Consider the following 17,903-nt stretch of genomic DNA (forward strand, 5'->3'; position numbering starts at 1 on the left):
TAGATATGATGGGCTGAATGGCCTCTTTGTGCACCATAACTTTTCTATGGTTCTATTTATTTGACAATGATGGGCCTGAATCTGTTACAGATACAGGGCTAACCCTGTTCCCCCAAGGGAAGCCTGAGAAATTACAGGATGACATAAATGAATATAGATATTTTTTACCAGGTGTTGCGAATATCTGATTTCACAATTTATTCATATGTTTACTTCAGAAATTAAAACTTAAATGTAGATAAATAGAAACACTTGGTTGAAAAACAGGTAAACAGACCTGGGATAATTTCAACCCAAAGGGTAACCTGTGTTTATTTAATAATGTCAGAGTTAGAAGTGAAAAAATTTAAGCAATGGATGACCCATCTTTGGGCTCTTGGTAGGGTCAGGAGGTCTACATTTATTTCAATAGGAGATTTAAATTTTTCATGTAGTTCCCAGATCCGGGAAACTAAAAGTGCCTTTGTAAATGAGGTTGGAACCAGCAAGTCTGGAAAGAGAGCTGTTAACTCTATTGGAAATATAAATTAGTCATGTGGGTCACAGAATCAACGGGTTGTTTTGAAGATAAAGGACATTCAGTTTACGTTTTAGTTTGGAATATCCCAAAGCATTCCACATGTTATGGAGATAGGTTGTGGGGATTAAGGAGGCTCCTTTGTTTTAATTTACCTGTGTGCGTTTGCTCACAGGAAAAAAGCAGAGTCAGCTTGGAAGGCTGAGAGAGAAAGCTGCTGGCATGGTTGACTTGAAATGTTAGGAGTAGACAGTTGGGAATCTGCCAGCATCCAGAACAAGGAGCATAGGGGCAGTAGGAATCAGGGATGTTTCTGATCTGGAGTCACTAAGCAGGAATTGTGTTTGGGGCCCGTGCTTGGAATGAAAAGTCCAAGTGCATGGAGAATTAACATTATCTGATCTGCCTGGGAAGCCTGGGGGAAAAGATCAGCAGTGGAATCCTTGCATGGAAAGAGAGTTCTGGAAGTCTAAGTGCCGGACTAAGGAAGTCAAAGTGAATTCCTAAAAGCTGTGGGACACTCTGGTTTGGACTCAGAAGAAGTGAAGGAATCCTCAAGATCCTGTAATTTATAGAGGAACTCGCGGGTGAAAAATAAAATGGAACAGGGAGTGCCCTGTTGAGATTTTCAGCCTTAAATAATAAGGGTTTACAAAATATGGTGTTAAATTATAAGTACTTGATTTGTTTAACTTCTGTGCAGTGAAAGTATTTGTTTGAAACATGACATCTTGTGGCACAATTTTTTTCAGTTAATAACTGGGAGTTTGTACTTTTTTAAAGTTAAAGGTCTCACTCAAGGTCATAGCACAGGTCTCTGACCCCATTCTCCTGACCATCGAGTTTAGAAAAAGTGTTTCCAAGGAGGGAAATTAGGAAAAGTTAGCCAGCATGGATTTCTAAAGGGGAAATCATGGGCAGAATATCGTTGTTGGCGTGCAGAGGCGGGCCCTAAATGCTGACACGTAAAATCACGTGAGATGATGTTGGGCGTGTGTCCCAAAGTCGTCGCGCGTCATTAAGATATTGCGTTCAGTGGGCACACGCCGGCTGAACTGTCAACGGCCTATTAAGGCCATTAAGAAAGCAATTAACTTTATTAACAAAGCAGCCCGTCCAACCTTAAGGTTGGTGGACAGGCGAAGAGCCCAAGTGGCTTCCACGGATGGGATGAGGTTTCCTGAAGGTTTTATAAAATTAATAAATTTTTATGAACTTCACAAACATGTCCCAGCTCATGTGACACTGTCATATGAGGGGACATGTTTAAATAATTTTTTACTTTATTTTTAAAAAACTTTTATTATCCACTTAATCTCTCTGAGGCAGCTCCATGCCTTAGGGAGATTGCTGCGCTCTTTCATGGTAGCACTTTATTCTGGGCGGGCCTTAATGGGCCCACCTGCGTAAAATGGCAGTGTGCAGCCGATCGCAGGCGACGATCAGCTGCGTGCCTGCCTACATTCGCTCCCGCCCAGTCTGCCTGCCATAGGTAAGACTCTACCCCATGTTTAACTAACTTGCTGGAGTTTTTTGAAGCGGTACAGAAAAGGTCGATGAGAGTAATGCCGTTGATGTGGTGTACACGGACTTTCAAGAGGCATTTGATACAGTTCCACACAACCGACCTGTGAGATAAGCTATTGCTCATGGAATATAAGGGACAGCAGCAAAGTGGATACAAAATTGGCTGAAAAATGGGAAGCAAGAGAGTAATGGTCAATGGATATTTTTCAGAGTGGAGGAAGGTTTGTAGTGGAGTTCCCCAGAGGTTTGTATTGGGACTCTTGCTTTTCCTGATATGTATTAGTGACCTAGATCTTGGTGTGCAGGGAACAATTTCAAAGTTTGCGGATGATACGAAGCTTGGGGGTGCTGTAAACTGTGAGGAGGACATTGTAGAACTTCAAAAGAACATAAACAGGTTGGTGGAGTGGGCAGATAGGTGACAGATGAAGTTCACTGTGGAGAAGTGTGACGTGATGCACTTTGGCAGGAAGAAAATGGACAGACAATATAAAATAAGGGGTGAAATTTTGAAGGGGGTGCAGGAGCAGAAAGACCTGGGTGTATATGTGCATAGATCGTTGAAGGTGGCAGGACAGGCAGAGGGAGCAGTTAAAGCATATAGCATTCTGGACTTTATTAATAGGGGCTTGGAGTTCAAGAGCAAGGAGGTTGTGCTGAATTTATATAAGACGCTCGTTAGACCTCAGCTGGAGTATTGTGTACACTTCTGGGTGCCACATAATAGGAACGATGTGAACACAGAGAGAGTGCAGCAGAGGTTTACAAGAATAGTTCCACGGGTGAGAAACTTCAGTTACGAAGATATGTTGGAGAGGTTGGGACTGTTCTCCTTGGAAAGAAGGCGGCTGAGAGGAGATTTGAAAGAGATGTCCAAAATCTTGAGGGGGCTGGACAAGTAGATAGGAAGAAGCTGTTCCCGCTCATGAAAGGATCAAGAACGAGAGGGCACAGATTTAAAGTGATTTGCAAAAGAAGCAAATGTGATGTGAGAAAAACCTTTTTTCACACAACGAGTGGTTCGGGTTTGGAATGCACTGCCTGCAAGTGTGATGGAGGCAGGTTCAATTGAAGCATTCAAGTGGACATTGTTTCTATTCAAATAATCATCTAATGTGCAGGGGTATGGGGAAAAGGTAGGGTATTGGCACTAGGTCATGCTGCTCATTTGGAAAGCCAGTGCAGACATGATGAGCTGCATAGCCTCCTTCTGCACCATTGAAATTCTGTGATACTAGCTTGATGCAATTGAGTAACTTACTCTGTCATTTCAAAGGGCAGTTAAAAATCAGCCACGTTTCTGTGGGTCTGGAGTCACATGTAGACCAAACTGAGTATGGATGGCAGATTTCGTTCCCTAAAAGGTATTGGTGACCCAGATGGAATTTTACAATGATCTGATAATCTCATGGTTACCATTACTGAGACTAACTTTTAGGGCTGAATTTCAGTGTTGGGGAGGTGGGGTAGAGTGTGTGTATTGCTTCCCCCCCGCCCCCTTGCAAAATTCAGATGCCAGTGAATCAACTTAAAAAAAAAAACACCCCACAGCAATAATGCGCTGCTGGTGAGCTAAACGAGCAGAGAGTGGGACTTCTGCCCCTTGGTGGGAGGAAGTTCCACCCTTGAGAGCTGCTGACCAATCAGATTGGCTAGCAGCTCTAACAATTCCAACAGTGCCAGAACTGAGTGGTGGATGCCGCTGGGGCTGCAAGTAGGCCTTGAGATTAAGGCAGCAATGGTGTCCGAACCCAGGTTAGTCCTGGGTTTTGGATAGGGAGGGTTATGGGAGCCTGGTGGGGAGGGAGCAAGGAGGGTGGGGTCAGGATTTGGAGGCCAGACGAGGGAGGAACAAAAGGGGAGGATGCCCCCAATGCACACAGGGCATCCCCTGAATGGTGCCCCTCCCCCCGCCTTTTCCACAAAGTTATTTTAAAACGGCCTTCTCACTCCCGCCTGCCTATCCACGCCAACCCTATCATGGCGTGAGCAGCATAATATTTGGGTCAGTTGGCTTGGTTATTAAAATATATTTAGTAATGGCAGGTAGGCTACCGAATTCGGTGCACACCCACCTACCATATTATGGGACCAGGTCGTGGCTGGGCAGGAAGGTGATGGGCTGGCCTGCCCACCTGCCGAAAGGGAGAATCATAAAATCCAGTTCTTAATTCCAGGGTTTAGTTAATTCAATTTAAATTCCCCAGCTACCTTGGTGAGATTTGAAACTATGACTCTGGAGTATTTCTATGTGCCTCAGGATTACCGGTCTAGTAACATAACCACTATGCTTCCTTTTCCATTAACAATCAGTAATCTTAAAGAAACTGCAGCACAAAGGAAGGCCATTCATTCTGTCCTGTCAGTGCTATCTCTAAGAACTAAGAAGTGCTATCTACTCCAATTCCAATTCCCTGCACTTTTCCTATACCCACTTATATTTTCAAATATTCATTGATGTTTGGGATGGGGATGTGGAGGGGAGAAGGAAGAGGCAATACATTACTCTTTTTGCTATTGTAACAAGCTTAAATCGTGAAACCTTTGTTAATGTTGCTGCTAAAATATGTGTTAAGCTGTGCTGAATGTTCACACCATAACATTGCTAACAGTAACTTTCAGGTTGTTTTTATTCTTATTAAGTGTAGTGATTTACCAATTTACATTTTCGTTACTTTGCTTTGTTTGATCAGTTTCACAGGAACAGACTAAGGAGGTAAGGAACTTATGTCTCACTGCGCATCAGCTTAGGTGCCTTTCCCACCTGATGAAAACTCTCCTTCACTTGGAAAAGCGAATGAAGGAACTAGCTTCGGAGGTCTTTTTGGGAAACTTTTCCACACAGCATGGCAGGAATGTTCGAGGTAAAGCTTACCCATATCTAATAGATTTAAAATTATTTGTTTTCCTTATTTCCAAAGAATGATAACATCCTTTTTATATTTTGTGGGAATATGTTTTCCTTTGCTTCCCCCCTATTTTCCCTGGCCTGTGCAGCATGATATCTCAAAGCATGAGTGTGTGACCTAATCTGATTCCACCTTCGGGAATAAATGGGAGTAGTGCTCAAATATGTTGTGTCACTGTGCTCTGCAGCAGTATAATAAAATTTTTTAATTGTACTGATCACCCCCAAAAAGTAATTTTAAAATCAGTGGTTGTGACAGGACTGTTGGAAGAAATCTGGGACAGTCTTATTGCGTAATTTTGAAAACTAAAATACTCAGATGTACAGAATGTTATTATTGCATACATAAGCATACTTGCCAACTATTCAGATTTGTATCTAAATTACAGATTTTCAAATGTTTTGTGTATATTTTTAAGTGCATCAAATATTTTAAACCATCTATTATGTATTAAAAGTGCTGAAAGGGCCTAACACTGTCTTTAAAAAAAATGGACATTTCTTACCTCAGGCTTTGTGAATTGAAAAATGCATTTTAAAATTGGCAACATTTACCTGCAGTACCAGTTAGGAGAACCTTGATAAGCTCTAACATTTATTAAAAGATCTGTCATGTTATATTAAAAGCTGAAGATACCGCCAATGTAATGTAATAATAACAATAGCAATATAATGTAGCACTGTGAGTGAACATGTAGTCAAACTCCAAGCCATTGTACGGCTGTTCACCATTGGTTTTACCTGTAATAAAGTTGAACAATGACTAAAATTTATTGTAATTGTTGCATAGGCATACATTTCCCTCGTTTTTTCCGAAAAACTCCTTGACCACCCTTCCTTAGCTCTCTTGAAAGGATGAGATGTGGCCCTTGCCCCAAACTTCAAAGGAAAGGAAATTTGAGCAGGATGCACAATAAATAGCCTATCCATAATGTTTAACACTATCATACAAAGTTGAAATGACTTTCCCTTCTTATTTTCTAACTGTTGGAGCCTATAAAATATTACTTAATTGATATTTCATGTTAAATTTTTAGAAATATTATTGCATATTAAATATTATAACCTTATCCAAATATGCTGTTATTTCTTTTAATGGGAATGGACATTTCTTTTTAGATTCTGCTGTCAGATACATCAGGAAGCTTCAATGTTGCAGCTTCAGTATTTAATATTGAGGTAGAGTTTTTGCTAGGTTGCTGACTGCTCCAGTGTAATTCACAACACATCACATAATCCACTGCAAAAGATCAAGGAATTTCAAGCGCAAGAATGTACAAAGCAAATCAAGTTTCAGTGCTGATTTAAAGAACATTGTGCTGGAAGCCAGCTCCGCCCACAAAACTGGTCACGCCCTCAGATTGATTTAGTCATCATTGCAAGTTTCTGCCAATTGTGCCCCTTTTGCAGGCCTTCAGGGAGGCTCCTAATATTAAGCTTTTTTGTTAGGTGCAAGGATGCCAATAGGCACCCTATAAAAGTTCTTACTATTAAAATCATAAGAATACATGAAATACAAAAAATAGGAGCAGGAGTAGACCATATGACCCATCGAGCCTGGTCCTCCATTCAGTAAGATCATGACTGATCTCAGGCTTCAACTCCACTTTCCTGTCTGCTCCCCATATCCCTTGATTTCCTGACAGACCAAACACCTGTTTACGCTAGCCTTAAATATATTCAATGGTAGTGCATCCAAAACCCTTTCAGATAGAGAATTTCAAAGGTTCACAATCCTTGAGTGAAATAATTTCTCCTCATCTCAGTTCTAAACGTTCTGCTCCTTATCCTGAGATTGTGCCCCATATTTTAGATTCCTGACCAGCTGAAACAATCTCTCAGCATCTACCTGATTTAAGCCCCTTCAGAACCTTATATGTTTCAATGAGATTGCCTAACATTTTTCTAAACTTCAGAGAATACGGGCCAATTTACTCAGCCTCTCATTATAGGTCAACCCTCTCATTCCTGGAATCAATCTAGTAAACTGTCTGGCTGTACTGTCTCCAATGCAAGGGTATTCTTCTTTAAATATGGAGACCGACAAAACTGTACACACAATTCCAGATGTCGTCTCACCAAAAGCATGTATAATTGTAAAATATTCAATTTGCTAAGAAACTAACTATTGTATACCAATTTAACTAGAAAATGATTCTGTACAGTTTTTACAGTTGCTTTCACTTATTTAAAATCAAGTTACACAGAGGTGACAGAATGGATACTCTGATTATGAATGCTTATTTTTTTCTGCTAAACTCATTTTCAGCTGTATTAATAAAATTGTACCAGGTAACCACTTAAATATATCAAGAAATATTTTTAATGCAAAATAAAATTAAACTCTAAAACACTGCCTAATTGTGATGGTTCAATGTGGATTTCAGGTTGTAATATGAAAATATATTTGAGCAAGAAGCTTGAGCAAAAGTGGCAATTCAGAAAACCAGCACAATTTTGACTGCAATTTTGCACCAGTCGTTGTCCAAGACAGAAACTTAATCCCACTGTTTAGAATGGAAAGTCTTTAAAGCTATTAGATAATTTTTCAAATCAAAAGCAGAATACTCTTTTTACTTGACTGAAACAGAAATAATATTTGTGTTTATTGTGAGGTTGGATGTTTCCAAAAAAAATTTTGGGTAATATTGTGTTATTCTGTGAAGAAGACTGTAGGTAGAATTTTTCCATCAGTGAGCTGGGGGCGGGGCCTGCTCGCCGACGCGAAAATGACACGGGGGGAACCCCCGGTGTCATCCCACCCCATTGAAGTATTCAGGAAGGCGGGGGGAGAGCGTGATCAGCTGTCCTCTCGCCGACCTGTCAATGGCCAATTGAGGCCATTGATAGGGTAGTTAAATCAATTAAAGGCCCTGCCTGTCCAACCTTAAGATTGGTGGGCAGGCCAGGAGCCCTGGTGGGCTTCTGAAAAAAACATGAAACCTCATCCACCGGTGGGATGAGGTTTCATGTTTGTTTTAAAAAAACTTTATTAAAGTTTCTGTGATATTTATTAACATGTCCCATCTCGTGTGACATTGTCACATGAGGGGGACATGTTAATGGCTTTTTTATTTTTCATCTTTCAAAAACTGTCAGCGCTGTCCCTGAGGCAACACTTAGTCTCAGGGAGATGTGCGCTCTTTTGTGTACATGCATGAAAGAGTGCACTCTGGCAGTTGGGGAGTTGTCGTCCCCCCCTGCCTGCACAGGAAGCGCACAGCGCTTCCCTTCGGGTGGCCCGCTGGGCAGGCCTTAACTGCCCCACCCACTCAAAATGGCAGCGGGGCCCGTTTCGGCGGCAGCGATTGGTGGCCCGTTTCGGCGGCGGCGATTGGCTACCCGCCCGCCCATCAAGGGCAAAATTCTGCCCTGTGTGTCTGTGTGTAAATGATTTGATTAAGCTGTGGGAAATTTACGAGAGACATTCTCTGGGAGGTTTAAAACATGAAAGGAGAGAGGCGTTAAGTATGCATTTGTAATGAGACATCCTGTGGTAGGTTTGAGGTACAAGTAAATAGTTTGGATCTAACATTTGCACTTTTAGATAAGTTGAGTTTGTTTGAATATTAAAGGGAAGTCAGAGGTGCCAAGAAAAATTTTTGCATCTTATAGGAGTTCCATGGGTAAACAGAAGAAGATATATTACATTTTTATTGACCCAAAAGTAGATACAAAATAGAAACATGAAACATTTTGTATTTGGAAGGAGTTTCAAAGAGGTGTGAGAACAATGGAACCTGAGATGAAAGGAGGAAAAGGTATTGTGGAGAGTTTAGGGGTTGGTTGGCTAGTGGGCAGTTAGCTGTTGGCTGTTGGGTATGTGAGGAAGATGTCCTGGAAACAGATCCAGGCTGGGAGAAGATGCATTTTGAATCAGCCATCCAGTCAAGCCAGAAAAGTCTTGGGCTAGAAAAAGCAGTCTTGTTCTGAAGTCTTGGATTTCTACAGCAGAGTGGAAGGAAGTTTAAGAGTAGCATGCCTTTATTATAGCTGCAGCAATTTGCCTTGGGGGACTTTTATAGTTAAACATCTATAAAGGAGTGTTGCCTGGAAGGTGTTTACTTCTGGGCCTGACCAAATAGAGGGTCTTTTGGGAGAATGTTTTGGAAGACTAATTCTAAATGTGTAACTGTAATCTTGTCCTTAAATTTTCTTTTCTTCTTGTTATTAAAACTTTTCCATCTAATTTTTAAAATCCCAAAAGTGTCACTGGACCTCTTGCTGCTGAGTTCAGTATATTTTCTTCTTGTTTTCAGAATAAAAAAATAAGGGTATAGCCTGTAAGACAAGTTTCCCCCAAGGATTTGGTTTGTTCAGCAATTAACGTCTGCTGTAGTCATAACAATCTGAGTGTAGTTTATCAAGATTGCATGAGATCCATGTACTGCAGTATGGCAATATTTACACAAGTACAATGGTATTTTCTCTGCTAGGAGTGTTAAAGAAGACCCCAGCAAATACTGATGTGCCATCAGAGGTGAACAAAGCTCATATCCAAGCTGAGCAGTTACTACTTGTGACCGAGGTAATCTAAGCTTTGTGTTAACTTTTCTGTGATGCCAATGATTACAAGAATAATTTATTCTTAAAACCTTGATATTTCCAGTCTGGAGGCCACCAGCAGTTTTCAGTCTCAATTTTAGCAGAAGATAGTTTTAAAAGAATGATGCCAGAAAGTGCGTTCTTTAATAAATGCCATCATTTTATGGCATCCACCCTGAAACATATAAGATACTGAGGGGCCTTGACAGGGTAGATGTTGAAACGATGTTTCCTTTGTGGGAGAGACTAGAACTAGGGGACACAGTTTAAAAATAAGAGACCTCCCATTTAAGATGGCAGTGATTTTCTTTTTCTGTTTGAGGGCTGTGGGTCTGTGGAACTGTCTTCCCAAGAGAGTGGTGGAGGCAGGGTCACTGAGTATTTTTAAGGCTGGGTTAGATAGATTCACGATTAACAAGGGAGTCAAAGGTTATAAGAGGTAGAAAGGAAAGTGGAGTTGAGGCTACAATCAGATAAGCCATGATCTTATTGAATGATGGAGCAGGCTCGAGGTGCTGAATGGGCTACTCTTGCTTCTAATTTGTATGTTTTTTATATTCAATCATGGGATGTGGGCATTGATGGCTAAGCCAGCATTTTTGCCCTTCCCTAATGGCCATTGAGAAGGTGGTGGTTAGCTGCTTTCTTGAAACGTTGCAGTCCATGTTGTGTAGGTACACCCACAGTGTTTTTAGGGAGACAGTTCCAGGATTTTGACTTCATAATTGTGAAAGAACGGCGATATATTTTCAAATCAGGATGGTGAATGACTTGGAGGGTAACTTCCAAGCGGTGGTGTTCCCATGTGTCTGTTGCCCTTGTCCTTCTAGATGGTAGTGGCCTTGGGTTTGGAAGGTGCTGTCTAAGGAGCCTGGATGAGTTTCTGCAGTGCATCTTGTAAATGGTACACATTGCGCCACTTTGCATTGATGTTGGAGGGAATGAATGTTTGTGGATGGGGTGCCAATCAAGCGGGCTGCTTTGCCCTGAATGATGCCAAACTTCTTGTGTGTTTTTGGAGCTGCACTCATCCAGGCAAGTGGAAAGAATTCCATCACACTTCTGATTTGTGCCTTGCAGATGGTGGACAGGCTTTGGGCAGTCAGGAAGTGAGTTACGTGCCATAGGATTCCTAACCTCTGACCTGATTTTGTAGCCACAGCATTTGAAAGGCTAGTCCAGTTCAGTTTCTGGTCAATGATAGCCCTCAGGATGTTGATAGTGGGGGATTCAGTGATGATAATGCCATTGTCTGTCAAGGGGTGATGGTTGGATTCTCTCTTGTTGAGATGGCCATTGCCAGGCACTTGAGTGGCACGAATGTTACTTGCCGCTTGTCAGCCCAAGCTTGGATATTGTCCAGATCTTGTTGCATTTGGATATGGACTGCTCCAGTTTCTGAGGAGTCACAAATGGTGTTGAACATTGTGCAATCATCAGCGAACATTCCCATTTCTGATCTTATGATGGAGAAAAGGTCATTGATGAAGCAGTTGAAGACAGTTGGGCTGAGGACACTACCCTGAGGAACTCCTGCAGTGATGTCCTGGAACTGAGATGACTGACTTCTAACAACCACAACCATCTCCTTTGTGCTAGATATGACTCCAAACAGCGGAGAGATTTCCCCCTGATTCCCATTGACTCCAGTTTTGCTAGGACTCTTTGATGCCACGCTCGGTCAAATGTTACCTTGATGTCAATGGCAGTCATTCTCACCTTGCATTTGTTCATATGTTTGTATCATTGCTTGATAGCTCACCCACAGAATTCATCAGCAGTATTTTTGTAGAAGTGAATTAATCTCAATTGTATTGTAAAGTAAATAATGACTGCAGTTTTATTTAGAGTGCCATAGTATGTCCTCTTTGATTCTACTCATTATTTCATTTTATAATGATGTCCAGAACAATATTGGTCACTGCTGGTCTTACTCGAGTCCATGGAGTTTATGCTGCTATGTTTGGCTCAGAAATTTTCACCGATTGTGCAATATTTGTCATGGCATAATTTTTACTTGCCAGTATGGCGAGTTTCATACTTTGAAACAATCCATGTTTGCAATCAGTGCCAGATCTCAATTGTTCCATTCTTTAATCCTGTTATCAAAGTTTTAAAAAAACTGATCAAAAATGTATTTTGAAATATTGAGCAAGGTTTTATCTCACCTCCATTCCTTCACTTGCCTGCAAATGGGACTGTAATTGGATGAATTTGATGGAATTGAAGGTATTGTTTTGGAATGATCAAGTAGAATCATACTTTGAATTCATATGATCTGAACATTTAAGCCTTAAATTTTCCTAGCTTTTATTCTTCATTTCAGGTTTATTGTAATAACGAGGCTTGCTAGTTTTTCTTTTAAATTTTGTGGTCTAATTTTTAACTCTTATTCTTTTGCTTATTTATGTTGTAGTCTGTTTCTCTTGAATGCAACTGGAGAAATGCTTTTAAGGGCCTAGCATCTTCTACAGCCCATTGTGTGAAAAGGGTAATTGAAGATACATGTTCAGGATGCCTTGAACAAGAAGCAAACCAGTACACATCAAGGAAAGGTTTGGCAACATGTACTCACCCAGTGAAAGCTACATGGGATCTGTACATGGAAGAAGAGCAACCCAAAAAAGTCGCAAAGGTAATACCACCATAACCAAATGTTGACATACTATTAAAAGATGTGAGGTACAATAGAAATTTGTCACAACAGCTTATATACTAGCCATTGTATTCAAGTGTTTGAATAGTGACCATTTTAGGAAGAATGTAACAATACACAAAAGCCCAAAAAAATTATATTTGCCCTTTTAAGTCCTTTCCACCTGTAGATCATGCAGTCTGCTGTTCAAGGGTTTTAATCAGTTTCTCTCCAAGATCCTTGGGTAAATCACGAATACCTCCAGAATATCTGTCTAATTTTATATCTAATACTTTATCCATCTGAATCCATTGGGTTTCATGTTGCTTTGGGTGGGAGGTAGCAACTTCACACAGCTTGGGCTGTATCTATATGAATGTATTCTTACAACCCACAATCTCATTCTTCAACATAAAATTACCTAATCCATTTTTAAAGTCATCATACATATGCACCACTCATGATCAATGTTTCACAATAGAAAAATGCATGCCCGAGAGAACAGTAACACCAAAGCTACATAAATTAGCTTCATCATTATGGCACCAACCAAATCTGCAAGTCATGCACACCCATAAGAAAACAGCGTGAGTGGAGAGGCAGTCGGGAGTCTGAAAACAGTGCAAGAGAGGCAGTTGGGAGATTGGAAACAGCATGAATGGAGAGGCAGTCAGGAGTCTGAAAACTGTGCATTTGGAGAGGCAGTTGGGAGATTGAAAACAGTATAATTGGAGAGGCAGTCAGGAGTCTGAAAACAGTACATTTGGAGAGGCAGTTGGGAGATTGAAAACAGTATAATTGGAGAGGCAGTCAGGAGTCTGAAAACAGCGCGAGAGAGGCAATTGGGAGATTGAAAACAGTATAATTGGAGAGGCAGTCAGGAGTCTGAAAACAGCGCGAGCAAACAGATAGTGACATCACAGCAAAGAAGCAATTTGGTTGGTTGGAGAAGAAGCTAGCTGTTTGGTGAGTATCTAGTAAGTGGTTAAGGTTTATTCTCTTCCTAGGCTTTAAAATAATATGGGCACTGTACTTTTGTAAGTTGATAGTAAGTTGATTGGCCGGTAAGTGTTTAGCGTTAGGGACAGTGTGTTAATAACCAACTTAGAACAAAGGAGTTAAGGTTGATTTAGAAATAAAATAGAACTAAAACTTAACTTTAACTATTTTATTATAATTTTAAACACCTAAAACACAGCAATGAGCTGTATCTATATGAATGTATTCTTATAAACCACAATCTCATTCTTCAACATAAAATTACCTAATCCATAACTGGTGTAGCTAAGAAACATGTAACTTTTAGCTGTCAGTGATACTAGCATTTAATAAGCACAGTAAATTTTAACATATTTGGAAATTACTCTATGTTAATTAAGAAAGTGATTAAATTAACTATATTAACATAAGTAACAATGGCAGGACAGGTGTTATGTTGCAGCTGTTGAATGTGAGAGCTTTTGGATGCCAAGGTTCACAGAATCACAGAATTGTTACAGTGCAGAAGGAGGCCATTTGGCCAATTGTGTCTGCACGGGCTCTCTGAGCATTTTAGCTTAGTGCCAATCTCCTGCCTTTTCCCCGCAACCTAGCACAGTGTTTCTATTTAAATAATCATCCAATGTCCTCTTGAATGCCTCAATCGAACATGCCTCCACCACACTTCCAGGCCGTGCATTCCAAACCCTAACTATTTGCTGTGTGAAAAAAAAATTCTCACCTCACAGTTGCTTCTTTTGCAAAACACTTAAAACTGTGCCCTCTGGTTTTCAATCCGTTACAAGTGGAAACAGTTTCTCCCTATCTACTCTGTTCAGACCCCTCATGATTTTGAAAACTTCTATCAAGCCTCCTCTTCGCCTTCTCCTCTCCAAGCAAAACAGTCCCAACTTCTCCAATCTTTCCTCATAACTGAAGTTTCTCATCCCCGGAAACATTCTCGTAAATCTCTTCTGCACTCTCTCCAATGTGTTCACATCCTTCCTATAGTCTGGCGCCCAGAACTGTACACAATACTCCAGCTGAGGTCTAACCAGTGTCTTATGTAAGTTCATCAAAACCTCACTGCTTTTTTACTCTATGCCCCTATTAATGAAGCTGAGAATACCATATGCTTTAGAAACAGCTCTCTCTACCTGTCTGCCAACTTTAATGACTTAGAGGTCATTAAAGGTGGCAGGACAAATACGTCTGCAGAAAGCGTAAGCAGCTAGAGGAATTCCTGATCAGGATTATTGATCTGGAAACCAAACTGTACAACATAAGGGAGGACAAGGAATACCTGGACACTTCATCCCAAAAGACGGTCACACATTTTAGAATAGGGTCATCTGTTTTGGTCAGCGGTGAACGACAGGAGGATGTGACCATGATTGAGACAGGTAAAGGGACCGAGCAGACAGTAGTGGAGGAGCCTCAGACTTTGCAATTGTCAAACGGGTTTGAAGTGCTCACAACCTGTGTGGACGAAAGCAAGGTCTACAAAGTGGATGAGTAGCCTGACCTTGGCACCGTGGTACAGGAAGCCCTTCAATTGCAGCAAACAGGAATGTAGTGGTAGTCAGGGACAGTATAGTGAAGAAATTGACAGTGTTCTCTGTAGCAAAGAATGACGGCCCAGAAGGCTACGTTGCCTGTCTGGTGCCAGGATTTGAGATATCTACTCAGGGCTGGAGAGGAACTTGCAATGGGACAGGGAGGATCCAGTCATCATGGCCCATACAGGTACCAACGATATAACTAAGACAAGGGAAGAGGCTCTGCATAGTCAGTATGAGGAACAAGGCACCAAATTAAGAAACAGAAACTCAAAAGTAATAATCTCTGGATTGTGCAAATTGACATAGGGCAAATAATATTAGAGAGATGAATACATGGCTCAAAGACTGGTGTGGGAGAAGTGGGTTCTAGTTCGTGGGCGCTGGTGCCAGTACTGGGGAAAGTGGAGGCTGCACTGTTGGGACAGTCTACACCTGAACCATGCTGGGGTGAGTGTTCTTGTGAATCGCATAATTGATGGGGAGAATTTTCTCCTTGTCGGGTGGGCCAGTCGGGAGCAGGTCGGGGGATGGGGGGTGGCGCGGAGCCGATCGACACCTGCGATCAGCTGCGAACTGCCGTTTTACGTGGGCAGACCAGTTCATGCCCGCCCAGTGTGCCTCAGTGCTACCTGTGCGGACAGGGGGAGGAGGGTGAGTCGGAGCCTGCGCCCTTTCACGCATGTGCACGAAAGAGCGCAGAAATCTCCCTGAAGCACGGAGTTGCCTCAGAGATTAAGTTCAAAATGAAAGTTTCAAATAAAGAAAGAATAAAATTATTTAGACATGCCCCCTTCCGTGACAGTGTCACATGAGCTAGGGCATGCTTATGAATTCTGTGAAAAATATTTATTAATTTAATAAAACCTTCATGAAACCTTATCCCGCCCATGGATGAGGTTTCATGCAAAATGCGAAGGCCGCTTGGGCTCTTCGCCTGCCCGCCAACCTTAAGGTTGAATGGGCTGCCCTGTCAATTACCTAAACTGGTTGATTAATGGTCTTAACAGACCTTTGACAGTTCAGCGGGTGCGTGCCCGCCGAACAGAAGATTGGAATGATGCGCAGTGACGTCGGGACACACGCCCGACATCACCGTGCATCATTTTACACGTCAGTGTGCGGGGCCGGCCCCCGCACACCAATGGGAAAATTCTCCCCATGAAGTACAATGGGTTTTAAACTAAACCATGGCAGCAAGGGGTCAAAGGTGGGAAACTGTGGTAAATTAAAGAGTAGAGACAAAGTAAGAGAGGGAGGTATTAATTTGGGAAATGATAAACAGACCATGACAGGAAGGGACAGAGAGTATAAGTCGAAGAGTAAACCAATAGATAAGGCTAGATGTTACAAAAATAATAAAAGGACAAAACTTCAAGCTCTGCATCTGAATGCACATAGCATTCGAAGCAAAACAGATGAACTAATTGTGCAAATAGAGATAAATAGGTACAATCTAATGGCCATTACAGAGAGATGGCTACAGGATGGGATAGATTGGGACCTGAACATTGAAGGGTATGTGATTTTTAGGAAGGATAGGAAGTTAGAAAAAGGTGGAGGGGTGACTCTGTTAATTAAAGACAACATTAACACAATAGAGAGGGATGGCCTAAGGGTAGGAAAGCAAGATACAGAAGCAGTTTGGGTAGAGAAGAGAAATGATAAAGGCAAGAAGTTGCTTGTGGAAGTTGTGGACAGGCCCCCTAACAGTAATCAAATGGTAGGATGGGGTATAAAAGAATAAATAGTGGGAGCTTGTCAGAAAAGTATGACAATTATCATGAGGGATTTTAATCTACATATATACTGGAACAACCAGATGGGCAAAGGTAGCATAGATGACAAATTATTTGAACGTTTTTGGGATAATTTCTTAGATCAGCACATTTTGGAGCCAACCAGGGAGCAGGCTACACTGAATCTGGCCTTATGCAATGAGATAGGCTTAATTAATAACCTCATAGTGAAGGCACCCTGAGGTAGCAGTGATCATAGAATGAATTTTACATTCAGTTTGAGGGAGAGAAGACTGGGTTTAACAGTAGTATTTGAATAAGGGCAATTATGAAGGCATGAAAGCAGAGCTAGTGAAAGTCAACTGGCAATTTCGGTTAAGGGATAGGTCAATCAAGATCCTGTGGCAGACATTTAAAGAGGAATTTCAGAATACACAGAATTGATACATTCCAACAAGAAAGAAAAATTCCAAGGGGAAGATCCACCATCCGTGGTTAACTAAAAATGTTAAAGATCATATTAAACTTAAAGAAAAAGCACATAATTGTGAAAAGATAGGTGGCAGGTCAGAAGATTGGACAGAGTATAAGTACAGCAAAGAATGATTAAAAGAATAATAAGGAGAGAAAAATTAGAGTATGAGTGAAAGCTAGCTAGAAATATAAAGACAGTAAGGTTTCTATAGATATTTAAAAAGGAAAATATTTAACAAAGTGCCTCTTGGTCCTATAGAAAGTAAGTCTGGAGAATTAATAATGGAAAATAAGGAGTTGGCAGATTAATTGATAGGTATTTTGCATGGGTCTTCACTATAAAGGATACAAGTAATGTCCCAGAAATGGCTGTAAATGAATAATTGGGAGGGAGGAACTCAAGAAAATTACTTTTGTCAGGTAAGTGGTACTTAGCAAATTGTTGGAACTGTGGGTTGACAAGTCCCCGGATCCTGATGGATTTTACCCTAGGGTCTTAAAAGAAGTGGCTAGTGAGATAGTTGATGGGTTGGTTTCAATTTTCCAAAATTCACTACTTTCAGGGAAGGTTCCATTAGATTAGAAAACTAATGTAACTCCTTTATTCAAAAAGGGAGGGAGACAGAAAGCAGGAAACTATAGGCCAGTTAGCTTAACATTTATCATAGGGAAGGTATTTGAATCTATTAGACATAACAAGGCATAATCAAGAAGAGTCGACATGGCTTTGTGAAAGGGATATCATGTTTAACCAATTTATTGGAGTTCCTTGAAGAAGTAATAGGTGTTGTGGATAAAGGGGAACTGGTGGATATGCCGTACTTAGATTTTCAGAAGGCATTTGATAAGGTGCCTCATCAAAGGTTATTGCAGAAAATAAAAGCTCATGGTGTAGTGGGGTAACATATTGCCATGGATAGAAGATTGGCTTGCTAACAGGAAACAGTGAATAGGCATAAATGGGTCTTTTTCTGGTTGGCAGGGTGTGACAAGTGGTGTGGCAAAGGGATCAGTGCTAGGG

The 17,903-nt window shown here is 41.1% G+C and overlaps 1 protein-coding gene across 2 annotated transcripts in view; it reads left to right on the plus strand.

The window, feature by feature from the left end:
* kiaa0825 (KIAA0825 ortholog) overlaps nt 1-17,903 on the plus strand; it is a 608,024-nt gene that overhangs the window by 148,653 nt on the left and 441,468 nt on the right. For both annotated transcript variants that reach the window (XM_041185961.1, XM_041185962.1), the window contains 3 exons: nt 4,738-4,908; nt 9,389-9,480; nt 11,914-12,132. In XM_041185961.1, coding sequence (XP_041041895.1) covers nt 4,738-4,908; nt 9,389-9,480; nt 11,914-12,132 — 482 coding nt within the window. The remainder of the gene's footprint in view (nt 1-4,737; nt 4,909-9,388; nt 9,481-11,913; nt 12,133-17,903) is intronic.

The sequence above is a fragment of the Carcharodon carcharias genome, chromosome 4, assembly GCF_017639515.1.
Source record: "Carcharodon carcharias isolate sCarCar2 chromosome 4, sCarCar2.pri, whole genome shotgun sequence".
NCBI classification, from domain to species: Eukaryota; Metazoa; Chordata; class Chondrichthyes; order Lamniformes; family Lamnidae; genus Carcharodon; species Carcharodon carcharias.